Source organism: Saccostrea echinata, unplaced genomic scaffold, assembly GCF_033153115.1.
Source record: "Saccostrea echinata isolate AGI-Se365-2 ecotype Australia unplaced genomic scaffold, CSIRO_AGI_Sech_v1 ptg000033l, whole genome shotgun sequence".
Classification (NCBI taxonomy): Eukaryota; Metazoa; Mollusca; class Bivalvia; order Ostreida; family Ostreidae; genus Saccostrea; species Saccostrea echinata.
The window spans coordinates 13,726,714-13,739,992 of record NW_026889782.1 but is presented as its reverse complement, the minus strand read 5'-3'; the positions used below and the strand labels follow the sequence as shown (position 1 = coordinate 13,739,992).

The 13,279-nt window shown below is 32.7% G+C and overlaps 1 protein-coding gene across 1 annotated transcript in view; it reads left to right on the top strand.

Annotated features, from left to right (window-relative positions):
- Positions 1-1,596: 1,596 nt before the first annotated feature.
- The window catches only part of LOC133198997 (beta-hexosaminidase-like), a 28,307-nt gene continuing 16,624 nt past the window's right edge, over positions 1,597-13,279 (top strand). Inside the window, exons 1-2 of the mRNA XM_061334897.1 lie at positions 1,597-1,757; positions 6,474-7,002. Of these exons, the coding sequence (XP_061190881.1) occupies positions 1,709-1,757; positions 6,474-7,002 (578 nt within the window). The 5' untranslated portion in view covers positions 1,597-1,708. The remainder of the gene's footprint in view (positions 1,758-6,473; positions 7,003-13,279) is intronic.

The window sequence follows — 13,279 nt, the reverse complement described above, 5'->3', positions numbered from 1 at the left end:
TTGAAGGTATGACATTCAAACTCTAATGAAAGGCCGTACATTAACAAAGTGGGATAATCCAAAAAAGATTTAAAAAAAAAAAAAAGGTATTGAGTCATTTATAATTTTTCTTCCCAAGAGTCCTGGGACCAAAAAAAGATCTTAATTTAAAGATTCTCTACGGTAATGTAAATTCAAGTCTGTACTAACCAAAGTCCAGATAAACAGAGTTGTCACAATAGTTTGATCGAGATTTTATATCGGAATATATTGTTTAAAAATCTGTACAAATCAAGAGCAGGATAATTGCAAACGGGGTTGACCGGGCTGCTCTATGCATAAAAGTTACGTGTAAACTATTTGAGTATGCGACTTTGAGGGTAGAAGCTATTGAGAATAAATTATTTCTTTGTTAAATATGTATACATCAGAATGTATCCTAACCTCTTATCATTTATAAATGTATGCAGTACTTCCGTCAAGTTCATATATTAAGTATAAAATTATGTTTTCTGATCTAACGTGCAAGTTTACTTTTCATTTTCTTAGGTTCAAAATGACAGCTCCCTATTGTTCAGAACATGTAGTAAAAAAAAAATAAATAGGTAAATAACAAAAAAAAAAAAAAAAAAAACCCCAAAAAAAAACAAAAAAAAAAACAACCCAAAACGTAAGAAAACAAGACATCCAAAAAACCAAAAACACCGAAATCATCCTATCTGTTCTATCTATGCTACATGTATCTACTCAATTTTTGAATGACATAAGTTTTTGCTGAAATATAAAGATTATAAGAGGATTTGAAATTATTTCAACTAAAGATAGGTTTCTACACTTAGGTTTCTGTCAAGTTGAAACTTGTTCAACTTGTACATAGCAATTGTATCAAGATTTTCAGATTACCAGTCTTCATGACTGAATAAAAAAGTAATTTCATTCGAACTCAAAAAGCCTTGCATTGGACTTAATCTTTTTTAGAGCGTCCCTATTGCAATTTTTAGATCGAAGTATAACTTTGAGAAAGAATGATAGAAAAGATGGTTCTTGCAGCAATATTTCGTTGTTTGAGAACCGTAGAAAGTTTATCTAAAATTCTGCATATGAATTCAATATTTCATGAGTATCTCCTCCCTTTAGAAATTCATTTCATCTAATTTCTTTCATAATTTTTTAAATTGTTTTTTTTTTAATTATTTTAATTATTAATTTTCTTTGATTAAGATAAAAAATTTACATGTAACATTTTAAAGGAATCTTTGCATTATGCTATGAAGGTTCTTGTCACTATTTATTTATTTAAAAAAAGTTTTGTCAAATTATGTGCTTCTAGTGCAAAATTTGAAAGGAAAATAGGTATGACAGTAAAGAGATTTCAAAACAAATACAGTTATTTTCCACGGAGCAAATTAACTGATGATTAGGCGCAAACAAGAGTTACCTCAGTCACAGCTGTTATCTTTGAAGCGCGTCCTAGAAACAAAAATATCGTAATGAGCACAACTGACATACCTTCTACTCCATGTAGTCAATCAACTTACTGAGCCATGATTCGGGATAGGTATTTGATAATGTTTACCTCGGAGCACATCTCTATTCATTGTCTCCATTGTTATTAAAGAATTAAGAAAGTCGACCTTGTCTTCTGATAGTTTACGAAAAAAAAATAAGTAAAGTTTACTTCGTTTTAGGCATAATTAATGTCAAGTTGGCGATGCTTTCCCTTTTTTAAATGGATCAAGTCAGGATTCTTTTGCTGCTTGTGTTTGCAGTTGTTACAGGTAGGCGTTAAATGATTACCTTTGCTACTGGCGTTTCTTTGTGGATGCCTGCATGACGAAACATTAAAAAAAAGAACTTGTGCACTTATTGTGACTTTTTAGAAGTAACAGAACAAGAGGTATGCGAAAAAAAATATCCTAAACGAGTTTAATGATGGAAAAAGAAAGAAATAAACTGACTTGTGTGTTAAAAAATTAAAAATATTGTTTTTTTTTTTTTAATTTTTAATTGGCATAAAGTGAAAAAAATGTTTAATTTAATGCTATAATACAGTAATAAAGGATTACATTTGTAATTAATAGAGACTGAATTTTTTTAAATAGATCTATAAAAGCTATAGAACGGAATGAAATTTGTAAAAAAAAATCTTATGGAATATTGGTTTCTTAATTTCTAAGTGAATTCAGTGAATTCTGATAACAGCAACCATTTTCAGTTACATGTATTGTTCATTTCACAAATCCAAATTGTCACAATAAAGAACAAAAGTCGTTATGTGTCAAAATTGACCCTGTAAAAATGTGAAAAAATAAAGTAAAGCGATATATAATTTCATGGTCTATAATATATGTCCAGGACACTAACTTTAAAGATTTGGTATAAGTTTGGCAAAAAGCGCGACCGGTTAGTAACAGTAAAAGTCAAAACCATGGAAGTATTCCGGAAATCTACGTTTTTTTGCGTATTTTTTGTGTATTCATGCAGTTTTGTATGTGTCCGCATCCGAGTATGTATTCCAAACTTTTACAAATGCATCATTATATTATAATCATTAAATTAAACGCTTAATTTCAACCTTACAAAGATGCGGACATGACGAATTTTAATAATTTGCATTCTGCAAATAACATTAAATCATGGCTATCGGTGACTTTTTTTCTTCATTTCACAAATTTATTATAATCTTTTTGCAAGTTAATTTGTATTAAGCATCATTCTTACGACTAGAAAACACTTACAACTAATTGTTTATAAAATAAATGTTTAAAGGTCTGTGTATTTTAATAAGTTTACCCAGGTAACGGTTTTATCTGTACATTGTATTTCATAAATTAATTATAATGTAAATAAATGACACTTGTGTTGAATAAATCCCAAATAATCACCCTGAGCTTACTGAGAACGTACATTTCTTTATTTACTTTTATTTCTTTTATAGTCGATATCTAAAAACGCCAAAGAATTTAAATATTGCCAAGAGCCATAAATCTCAGTATTATTAACGTTGGCTTATAACGGCGTATTGATGACGTATTACATGTACAAAATGACGTCACAATATACCTGGAATCAGCAACTTATTGTTGCTATACCTGTGATCAATTGATGTGCTGAACAGATTTATGAGAAAGAGTAATGAAGTCTGATCAGCTTTCTTCCTTTTTTTGGGGGGAGGGGGGAGGGGTCATGGATTTTTTTTTTATAATTGATAGTGCCCTACCCCTTCTGAAAATGTATGATTGTGCCGCTAAGATTTAAATTTGAAACTCCAAGTTTTCATTATAATAGACACATTACTCATAAGGTTGTTACCTTTATTACGTTTAACGTTTATTATGTTTAAACTACCAGTTTATCCCTTTTAATAACTAAAACATTTTACAAAGCATAAAATTGTCCCTGATTTCATTGCCGATTTACATGACTTGTATTTATTAAATATTAGGGATGTCAACGGGTACCCGGTTAACCGGGTACTTGATCGAACGTCCGAGTATCGAATGCTTAAAAATCGGTACTCGGATGTATATTTTGTCATATTTTAAAATGCATATATTTATGAAAAAACCCATCAAAAACAGTAATTATCGTCACCTACACCAGTTACATGTACACTGGCGGATTTAGAGGGGGGCCAGGGGGCCCCCCTTTTGTGTCCAAAATATACATAAGATTTAATAAATCATTTTTTAGGGTATGGCCGTGGGCCCCTGACCCCAAACTGGTCGCCTCCCCCCTTTTTTCAAGATTCCTGGATCCGCCACGGATGTAAAACCTGTTATCGCCTGTGGCTGTGTACATGTACAGTATATACAGTAATTACCATAACCAATCACTGGACACCTCGGACCGAACTGTTGTGACCCTAATTTTTGGATGACATTAGTTATTTGTTTTCAATGAACATCGTTTAATTATGTCCTATTAATTATCCTTATATTATTTAATTAGCATATGGTAGCGAAATCAGACATACATTGAAATGCCGCTACTAATTCATAAGTGAAGAAATATTTAAAAATAACCCAAGATTAGAAAAATGTTAGTAGTCAGCTTTACTGAAGTAAATTAAGCATATATAGGGGAAAACAACTATATATTTAATGAAGGAATGAGTTTGTTGGGTATGCCAGGGCATTAATGGCAGTTGGAAACGTGGGATAATTTATTCTTAACTTTCAGAGTTATCACAAAGAAAACATTTGGAAATGTTAATAATATACGACTCGCGACCACGGCAATCCCAAAGATATTCTTTTTTGCTAGTCTAATCATTACAAAGTTGCGTCCTTCTCTTCCATTGATCAAATTGTCTTCCTAAACAAAAACTGTAAAACACTTGTAATTATTATTAGTGTATTAATTGATCATGTCTTTTGTGTTTGTTTGATTACATAAATTAAAGGGACTGAATACCTATCAGCTAGATAAAAAAAAAAGTGTCCTGTGGGGGGGGGGGGTCAAGGATGAATTCCCCGTAAGCTGGAAAGAAAAGTCTTATTTTGACACTAGAATGGCTGTTATTTTACTTCATTTCATCAATGACAGTAAACTATACCTAGATTTTTTTCCTTCTTCTTTTTTTTGGGAAGGAAGGGGGTGGCCTGGAGCGACGATTTAGAGGTACGATTCGTTACAAATTCAAAAATCTCAGCAAATCGGGGTTCATCGTTAAGGTAGTCGTAAGGAGACTAATATTTTCGTTATTCGTGTTTAAACGCAGCAAAGCGCACCACACTGTGGCTATTACCCTGATCAATCAACTTTAATATGATGTTTAATAATTTCAAAAATCTCTCAGAGTCTATATATTCTATATGAATTTCGTAACATGTATGTTCGTATGAAATCGTCATTAGTCATCGGAATATCCTATATATGTATCATGTCATATCGTAGTCATTCGTACGAGTATCGAATGTAATCCTTCATAATCGTAGAAATGTCCGATGTGATTGCCTCTAATTTTCTTTTATGACCATGAGTCTCCGTAGACCTCTACTACGTGAAACTGTAATCTTTTCGAACTGTTATTTTATTTTAATTTTTTTTAGTTAAAATTATTTTGTGTAACTGCTTCATATGTATAAAGAATCTCTATTGTTGTTGTCATTGTAATGAAAAAAAAATTATTTATCTATTTCAAGGAAATAAACTTTTGGCAGTTTTCTCTTTAAAATGACGGTTTTTATGTATTTATTTTATTAACGTTTAAGCATACATATCATAACAAAAAAATTCAAAATCATGACATTAAAACTACAGAAAGTATATTATGTAAAAAAAATATTATTCATCTATTTCAAGGAAATCAACTTTTGGCAGTTTTCTCTTTAAAACGTTTTTATGCATTTATTTTATGAACGTTTAAGCATACATATCGTAACAAAACAATTCAAAATCATGACATTAAAACTACAGAAAGTATATTACGTAATTTGGGTAATGTAAAAAAAAAGTTATTTGAAAACTTATAGAAAAAATTTTCATATTAGAAAGTTAACAGATTTTAAACGTAGAAATTTTGGTAGTTGTCTACAGCAAATATTGATAACGTAAAAATTACATCGTGACGTCATGCCATAAAGCACGACTTTTGTGGACAATCATGCCATTTTTAAGAGGCTCCTAATGAAAAACTAAAAGTGTTATCGGAGAAATTTAAACTGTTTTAGGAAATATGCATTGTAGAATTCCTGTGAAAAAATCCTGATCATATTCAATAACAGGGCCGATTATGACCCATAACGACTCTTCCTCTTTGCTTGTATTTAGACATTTTTGGTTTAAGCGGAAAATGAAAGAAAACGAAGATATGATTTGGGCTTTACTGTGCCCTAAAAATTGAATGTTTCTCAAAAGTTATGAAATTGGTTTAAACATGAGTTGAGCATATAAATGTGATAATTCATGAAAGAATGTGGCATAAAGGAGGACTATTCTGGAAGTATGACGTCATTGGTTTGATGTATTTCTAAGTTTTTAACAGAACAATCATGAAAATGACACATTTCTCGGGTTATTTTCGTTCAGAAAATAGTGTCCACAGCCGTAGCCTACTTCAATTTTTGGATATGCTGTGTAAAATCATTTAAAAAAATCACATTTATCAAAATCTTTGTGGCCGAAGTATGTGCTGTACATTATTTGACATAAAATTTCACTGAAAATTGATGCCTTCTGCTACTTTTTAAGAAAATACGGGAAAACTCACAAGTTAAGGGCGTCACAATTACCATTTAGGAGGCTATAGGAGAAAAACGATTTTTATATTCTTACTGCATGGAGTTTCAACGATTCAGAAAGAATGACTTTTATTTTCTTACATCACTTTCATATTTGAAAAATACAGGATCAGATTTGTACTGAAACCGTGTCTTGTTCTTTGTACCCTGGTTTTAATTTTGTTGCTGTCAGTGACGCTTAGTTCAACAAATCAGGTAGATCAAGATAACAGTTTTCATTGATTTAAAATGTATCCTTTACCATTGTAGGAAACCAATTGCCTTTAGGGGATCAAAGTTTGGTAGACTATATCGCAGAAACTCTTGACGTCAAATTTGACGTCATTAGCAACTTCGTTGATGAACGTAGAACGTTTACATCAAAATTAACACTAAAGAACACTGGGAGTCAACCAATTACTCCTGAAAAATGGGAAATTTACTTTTTTGCAATTCGCCTCGTGCAACCAAATGAATTTCCATATGATGACGGTTTACAGCTGAATGACTGCAAAATGAAATTATTCCATGTTGCCGGTAGTTTATACAAGTTATGTCCAATGCGAGACTTTTTGCTGAGTAAGAAAGATAGTACATACTGTGAGTTGGATATGAAGTACTGGCAATCTGCAACAACAGATACAATGCCTAACTGGTACGTTGTGTCTGAGGGGATGAAACCAAGGGACATCATTTCCACTCAAGGCGAGGGATTGTCTTTTGTAGGACCATTTAACAAACCTGAACAATATAAACGTTACACAGACGACGACTGGCAGCCATTTAGTCCCGAGGTAAGGTAATGTGATTCTTTTTTCTGCTTTTACATCTTACAAATCTATATTTTACTCACTACATTTCATTACTTATGATTTTATATATAACCACAATAACATTTCCGTAATATTGGGTATTAAAATAATATGTGTGACGGTCCGAAAGATTCGGTTACAACAACTATGTTTTTATTACTAGATACCGTAAACTAGAGTTTTCCAAGGAACGCATGCATCGCCTGCTTTGAAGCTTCAATGAAGGTGTAAAATAAATCTAAGAGTGGTCTGTTTCTTATCTACTTTATGAAATATATGGAGATAACGAACAGTATTCAAGCTCAAAATTCCATTAAACAATACAAAATAGGAGCAGAGCAAACACGGACCTCTAAACATCAGAGGTGGGATCAGGTGCCATGGAGGAGTGAGCATCCCCTGCCGACCGGTCACACCCGCCGTGTGCTCCTTGTCATGATCGGGAAATAACGGAAAAATCCGTCGACAATTCAGTGTGTAAATATTGGCCTAACAATTAGTATGAAAAACGTCAGTCAGCATTTGACTCAATGATAAATTGTATTTGCTGACAAGGTCATTGTATCGACCATAGAACTTACGAAATGATGACTTTAAACGAGACAGCTGATATTCTTGTTTCATCAACTTGTTTGTCAATAATTTACCTCGTTTTAGAAATTGTACATACGTAGAGCATGCTCTTGCGTATCGAATCAACTGAGAGATATATACCCCGTATGCAGGTGATGAAGGTATATTGCTACATAAGTAAGGGAAGTTGACGATTGAAAAGTTAAAGTCATCACGTTTATCATAAAGCTTGGTTGTTAGATTACCATTAACTTTTCAAGTAAAATATCCAAATATGAAACAGATGTGTCAGACTCTGTGGTATCTTTTATCTCAAGCTCACCAGGATATATCGTATCGACATAAAAATGGAAATAGCCATTGTTAATTGACAATACGTCGTCGATTTATCTAAATGTCGAGTTGAAGGCCACAGCAAGTGTTTTCTTCTTTTCACGTACAAGATTTTGGACAAATTCTGCTTCATATGAATACAAAAAAAAGTCTGATAATAACGGGGCGCAATTGGTACCCATGGGAATTCCAATAGATTGTTTGAAGACTTGGTCTCCAAAAACCACATAGATATTGTCAATCAGAAACTCAAGCATCTTTTTGATGTCAACTTCAGAGTACTTGTGTGTACAATCAGAATGTTTTTTAACAAAATAATTTTGCAAATGACCAATGACAAAGTAAGTATATTTACGAGTCCCATTTTTATTGAAAAAGCAGCTGTCAATGATATAAAAAAGCCTGGACTTTAATTTATCGTGTGGAATGGTTGTGTATAACGTAGAAAAGTCGAAAGTTTTTAAGCTGTTGATTTTGGTAAAATCTTGTGATTTCAAATTTTCCAAAAGTTCCTTGGAATTTTTAAGTATCCACATCTGATTTACACCACTTCTCGAATATATTGTTGAACAGTACTCTTGAAGTTACTCCTTCACCACTGTTAATATCTTGGTGAGGAGTAAATAAGAGGCTTGGTTGAACATTTACTGGAACCCGCTATGTATCTTTGTTTGTAAGGATTTTTATGAAGTTTCGGAATCCAATATAAATATGGTAATTCAAATTCATTTTGGTTGTTTGGAATATTAAAAATATTCAAAACTGACATATGATTTTGAAGAATTTCTGCCTTAGAAAGGGAACTACGAGTATAAGTTGGATTACCACTTGTAGAATTAAATCCAAGTTCCTCTAAAATACATTTAATATAATGAGCCTCTGATAGTTCATGCATTTGCCTGCAAAGAAAAAAAAAGCATAATAATATAATACTGCAATAGCACCTGAAAATCAAAGCAAATATGGTTCCCTAACCCTCCAATGAACAATTAAATTGGAATTATTCGAAATAACTTTTTTTCATTTTATTAATATGTGATTCCAACAATCCTCCAAAAGAGAATTAAGACCGTCTTTACTGCAGTCTACACCATCCATTATGGAATACCGATCCCGATTTATTTTCATAGTATCTAAATATAAGTTTGTGTGGTAATTGAATATCATACAGTTTCAAAGTACAGTTTTATGGGCTCAGACATGTGTATAAATGCTAATTATCAAAAACTTGCCTCTCAAAATTCAAAAGTATTAAGTTAAATTTAACTGCCCTTGGTATTTTTGCATAGTAGGTCAGAGGTCAAGTTCAAGTGAATTGTAATGCTGGTATTTTTCATGTCTTTTGACAAATAGTGCACATGCTAAATAGCATTGACTTACCTCTTAAATGTCAAAAATTGCTGTATGCTATGGAAAGCCGTAGGGTACCCCCACATTATTATTATTTTTTCCTATATAATTATACCAAAAATAATTATCTCTTCCAAAAATAAAAATCTTGCTTTTTTGACAACATTATTATTTTTCCTGCAACAATTATAATCTTGTCTGTCAAACGTGTACACATTATTTTTATTTTGTCCTAAAATTATAATTATTCACACTTCACAATTATAATCTTGCCAGTCAATGTGGACACATTATAATGTTTCGCCTCCAAATAATAATCTTGTCAGTCGATGTCTACATGCACACATTATTTTTATTTCGCCTCAAAATTATAATAATTATTCTTACTTAATAATTATAATCATGCCTGTCCATGTGTACACATTATTTTTATTTCGCCTCAAAATTATAACAATTATATTCCACATCGATCATACAATAATTATAATGTTCAACAATAATAATCTCGACCAGAAAAGATGCAACATTAATATTTAGACGCTTGACAAAATCAAACGTTTGTATGATTCTGATGCACAGCACAATTATAATCGTTCACCAATTTTGAAAAGGTAAGATTATTATTTGGACGCTTGACAAAGGAAACGTTTGTCTGCCGAAGATAATCACGTGACTCAAGGCCATGTGCTAGTATCAACAGTGCGGCAGTGCCAGTGAAAGTCAGGCGGTATGCTGGTAAGTAAAGATGATTTTGTGATATTAATGGACAAGTAAGTGATTTACATTCATTCGATAAAGGAAATGTCTCAGAAATCAGCTGTCAGCATATTGTAATTGAACTACGGCTTCCGAAGAAACTAGTTCGAATTATCTCTGTACCTCTGTATCTTTACTATCAGTATATGCTCGTATTTCACAGTTTTAGCTTGAATTTTCTCTGCAGTAAATCATTTACATTGAGTCTTACTGTCAGTTGAAAGTCTGACTATTGATGACTTGTCTTGATTTGCTGATTTTATGTAGTTATCTATGATTGGAACAAAACATTTCTCTTAATATGGCACCAAACACCTATGTTTGTGTCTTTGTAGTTTGTTGTTTAAAGTCCCTCTCAAGAATTTTCCACTCATATGGACCTATACTTGGCACTCAGGGTCATTGAGCAGTCAGGGATCTTTTTCGTGCCAGCAACTTCTGCAACACAGGTTTATACGGTCTATTCCGAAAGACCCGTCTCCACCTCCCGCAATGGGATTCGAACCCCCAACGTATGGATCAACTCCTTACTCCGCGACTCTAAAGCAAATGCTTTAACCACTGCGCCACGCAGGCGATCCTATGTTTGTTAACATAGCCTATGTTTGTTAACATGAGCAAGAGCTATGTTATTGTTAATTTTTACATTTTACCCGGTGTGTTCAATTAACTACCAGTTAACTGCACAAATCACTAAACACAATCAGGCAACACTCGTGTGTTGGATTTGGTTTTAGCTCACCTGAGCCAAAGTCTCAAGTGAGCTTTTCTGATCACAGTTTGTCCGTCTGTAAACTTTTCACATTTTCGACTTCTTATCAAGAGCTACTGGGCCAATTTCAACCAAACTTGCCATAAAGTATCCGTGGGTAAAGGGGAATCAAGTTTGTTCAAATGAAGGGCCATGCCTTTTTCTAAAGGGAGGTAATTACAAATTAGTGAAAAATTAATGGCATCTTTTAAAAATCTTCTCAAGAACCACTGGGCCAGGAAAGATGAAACCTGTGTGGAAAGACCTTCAGATAGTGTAGATTCAAATTTGTTTAAATCATGACCCCAGGGGTTAGGGTGGGGCAACAATGGATGATCAAAGTTTTACAAAAGAATACATAGGAAAAATCTTTAAAAAAATTTCTTCTCAAGATCAGAAAAGCAATGATTGGTGATATTTATATGGAAGCATCCTTAGGTAGTATAGATTCAGATTTGTTCAAATCATGACTCCTGGGGGTAGAGTGGGGCCTCAAGGAAAGTACCCACTTATAGGGGAAAAAAATCTATAAAAATCTTCTAAAGCCATGATTAGTGAAAGAAATATGGAAGCATCCTCAAGTAGTGTAGTTTCAAATTTGCTCCAATCATGCCTAAGACGCTGCTCAATGACCTTTTGAACAAAAAAAAAATTCACTTCTGTTTTTCCAGCCACTGCCATTAAAAGAGTCAATTGACAAATTCTTAAATATGAGAAATTCTACATTATTTATTCAATCTTCAGTCACCATGAGAAAAAGAAATTATGCTTTAGTTTTTGAATTATTTGCACATTTAATTTTAGGAGCAACAAAGAGTCTTGATTTTTAGAGGCAGGTTTTAAAGAAAGAAATCAGTGTTGTAAAGAAAGAAAAAGATTTTCCACTCAAAGAATTATGGATGACACAGAGGTAAAAAGGACAATAATGGTTAGAAAGAATAAAGAAATTATTTATTTATTACATTGGCAGATTTACCCAGGGGAAGGGGGGGAGGGTAAGAAAATGTAATGGGTTCTGACAAATTTTTACATTGAGATTTTTTAAAATTTATTCTGCAGAAAATATAAATTTTAGGATGTACATAATCTAGTAGGTGCTATATTTAGATTAACACTATTTTGATATGTTTAAAACAGACATCTACTTAATAATTAATTATTTACAATTTAGCTCACCTGAGTCTAAGGCTCAAGTGAATTTTTCTGATCAAAGAGTGTCTGGGATCTGTCTGTCATGTATAAATGTTGTGTGTCATCCGTAAATTTTCAACTTTTCAAAGTTTTTGTCCAGAAATCAACCCAATTTATCACAAGGTAATACTGGGTGGAGAGGATTTAATTTCATTCAAATGAAGGGCCAAGGGGAGATAATTAAGAAAAAGTTAAAGTTTGGTGAGTGTCATTTGAAAATCTTCTTCTCAATAACCACTGGGCCAGGAAAGAAAAACGTGTGGAACAATCCTCAGGTAGGGTAGATTCATATTTGTTTAAATCATGACCCCTGCGGTTAGGATGGGGCCACAATGGACAATCAAAGTTTTACACAAGAATACAAAGGAAAGATAATTAGAAATCTTCTGAGGCCATGATTAGGCTAAGGTAAATAAATTGTATGTTTCATATTCCAACCCGAGAAAAAATAGGTAGGTAGGCAAAACATTTTATTTTATTTTAACATTTTATAAGTTAAAATTCAACTTTCACAATAAACAAAATGAGAAAAACAAAAAGTTCATTTCTTTTTCCCAAAAGGTTGGCTTACTAATGGCATTTCTGTTTAATGTGTATAGGATATGCATTTTCCCAAACACCGAAGTGATCAAGATTTGGATCTCTAATAGAGAAAATGGAATTGTTTACTTCCGGAAAGATATCAATGGATAAATTTTTCAGGGTCGGCTCATATATTTTAGGGTTGATCGGGGAACCAGAAACACACAATTTATTTATCTAGGCCTTAGTCAAAGAAATAGAAAACATCATCAGTAAGTGTAGATTTAAGTTTGTTCAAACCATGTCTGCTTCCCCTCTCCTTGGGATTAGTTCGGACCCAGTGTGAATTTTAACTTTTCAATACTGAACGCCAAAGAGCTCAAGTGAGCAATGTGGCCCATGGGATTTTTATTTGACCATAGTCATTTCTATGCAAATTAGCCTAGTGTATGTTCATTACGATTTGTTTTTTTTTTTTGTTTTGTTTTTTTTGTTTTGCCATACTTTGCCAATAAAGATACGGTATAAAATTGTCAAAAGAGTTTAAAGATTCTTAAAAAATTTACAGGCAAGTTACATTTTTTGTACAAAGGATATAGTGAGAACAATGGGAAGGGTTTTTTTTCCATAAAGGGAAATAACTCTTGGCAAATGGACAATTTTTTTAATTCATATAAGAAATGCCAGTTCTGTTCACACAAGGAATACCCAATTTGCTGTCACATTGGAAGCCTTCCACTTGTCATACTTATCATGAAAAAAATCTCCATCCTACCCAGTCCCCTTGA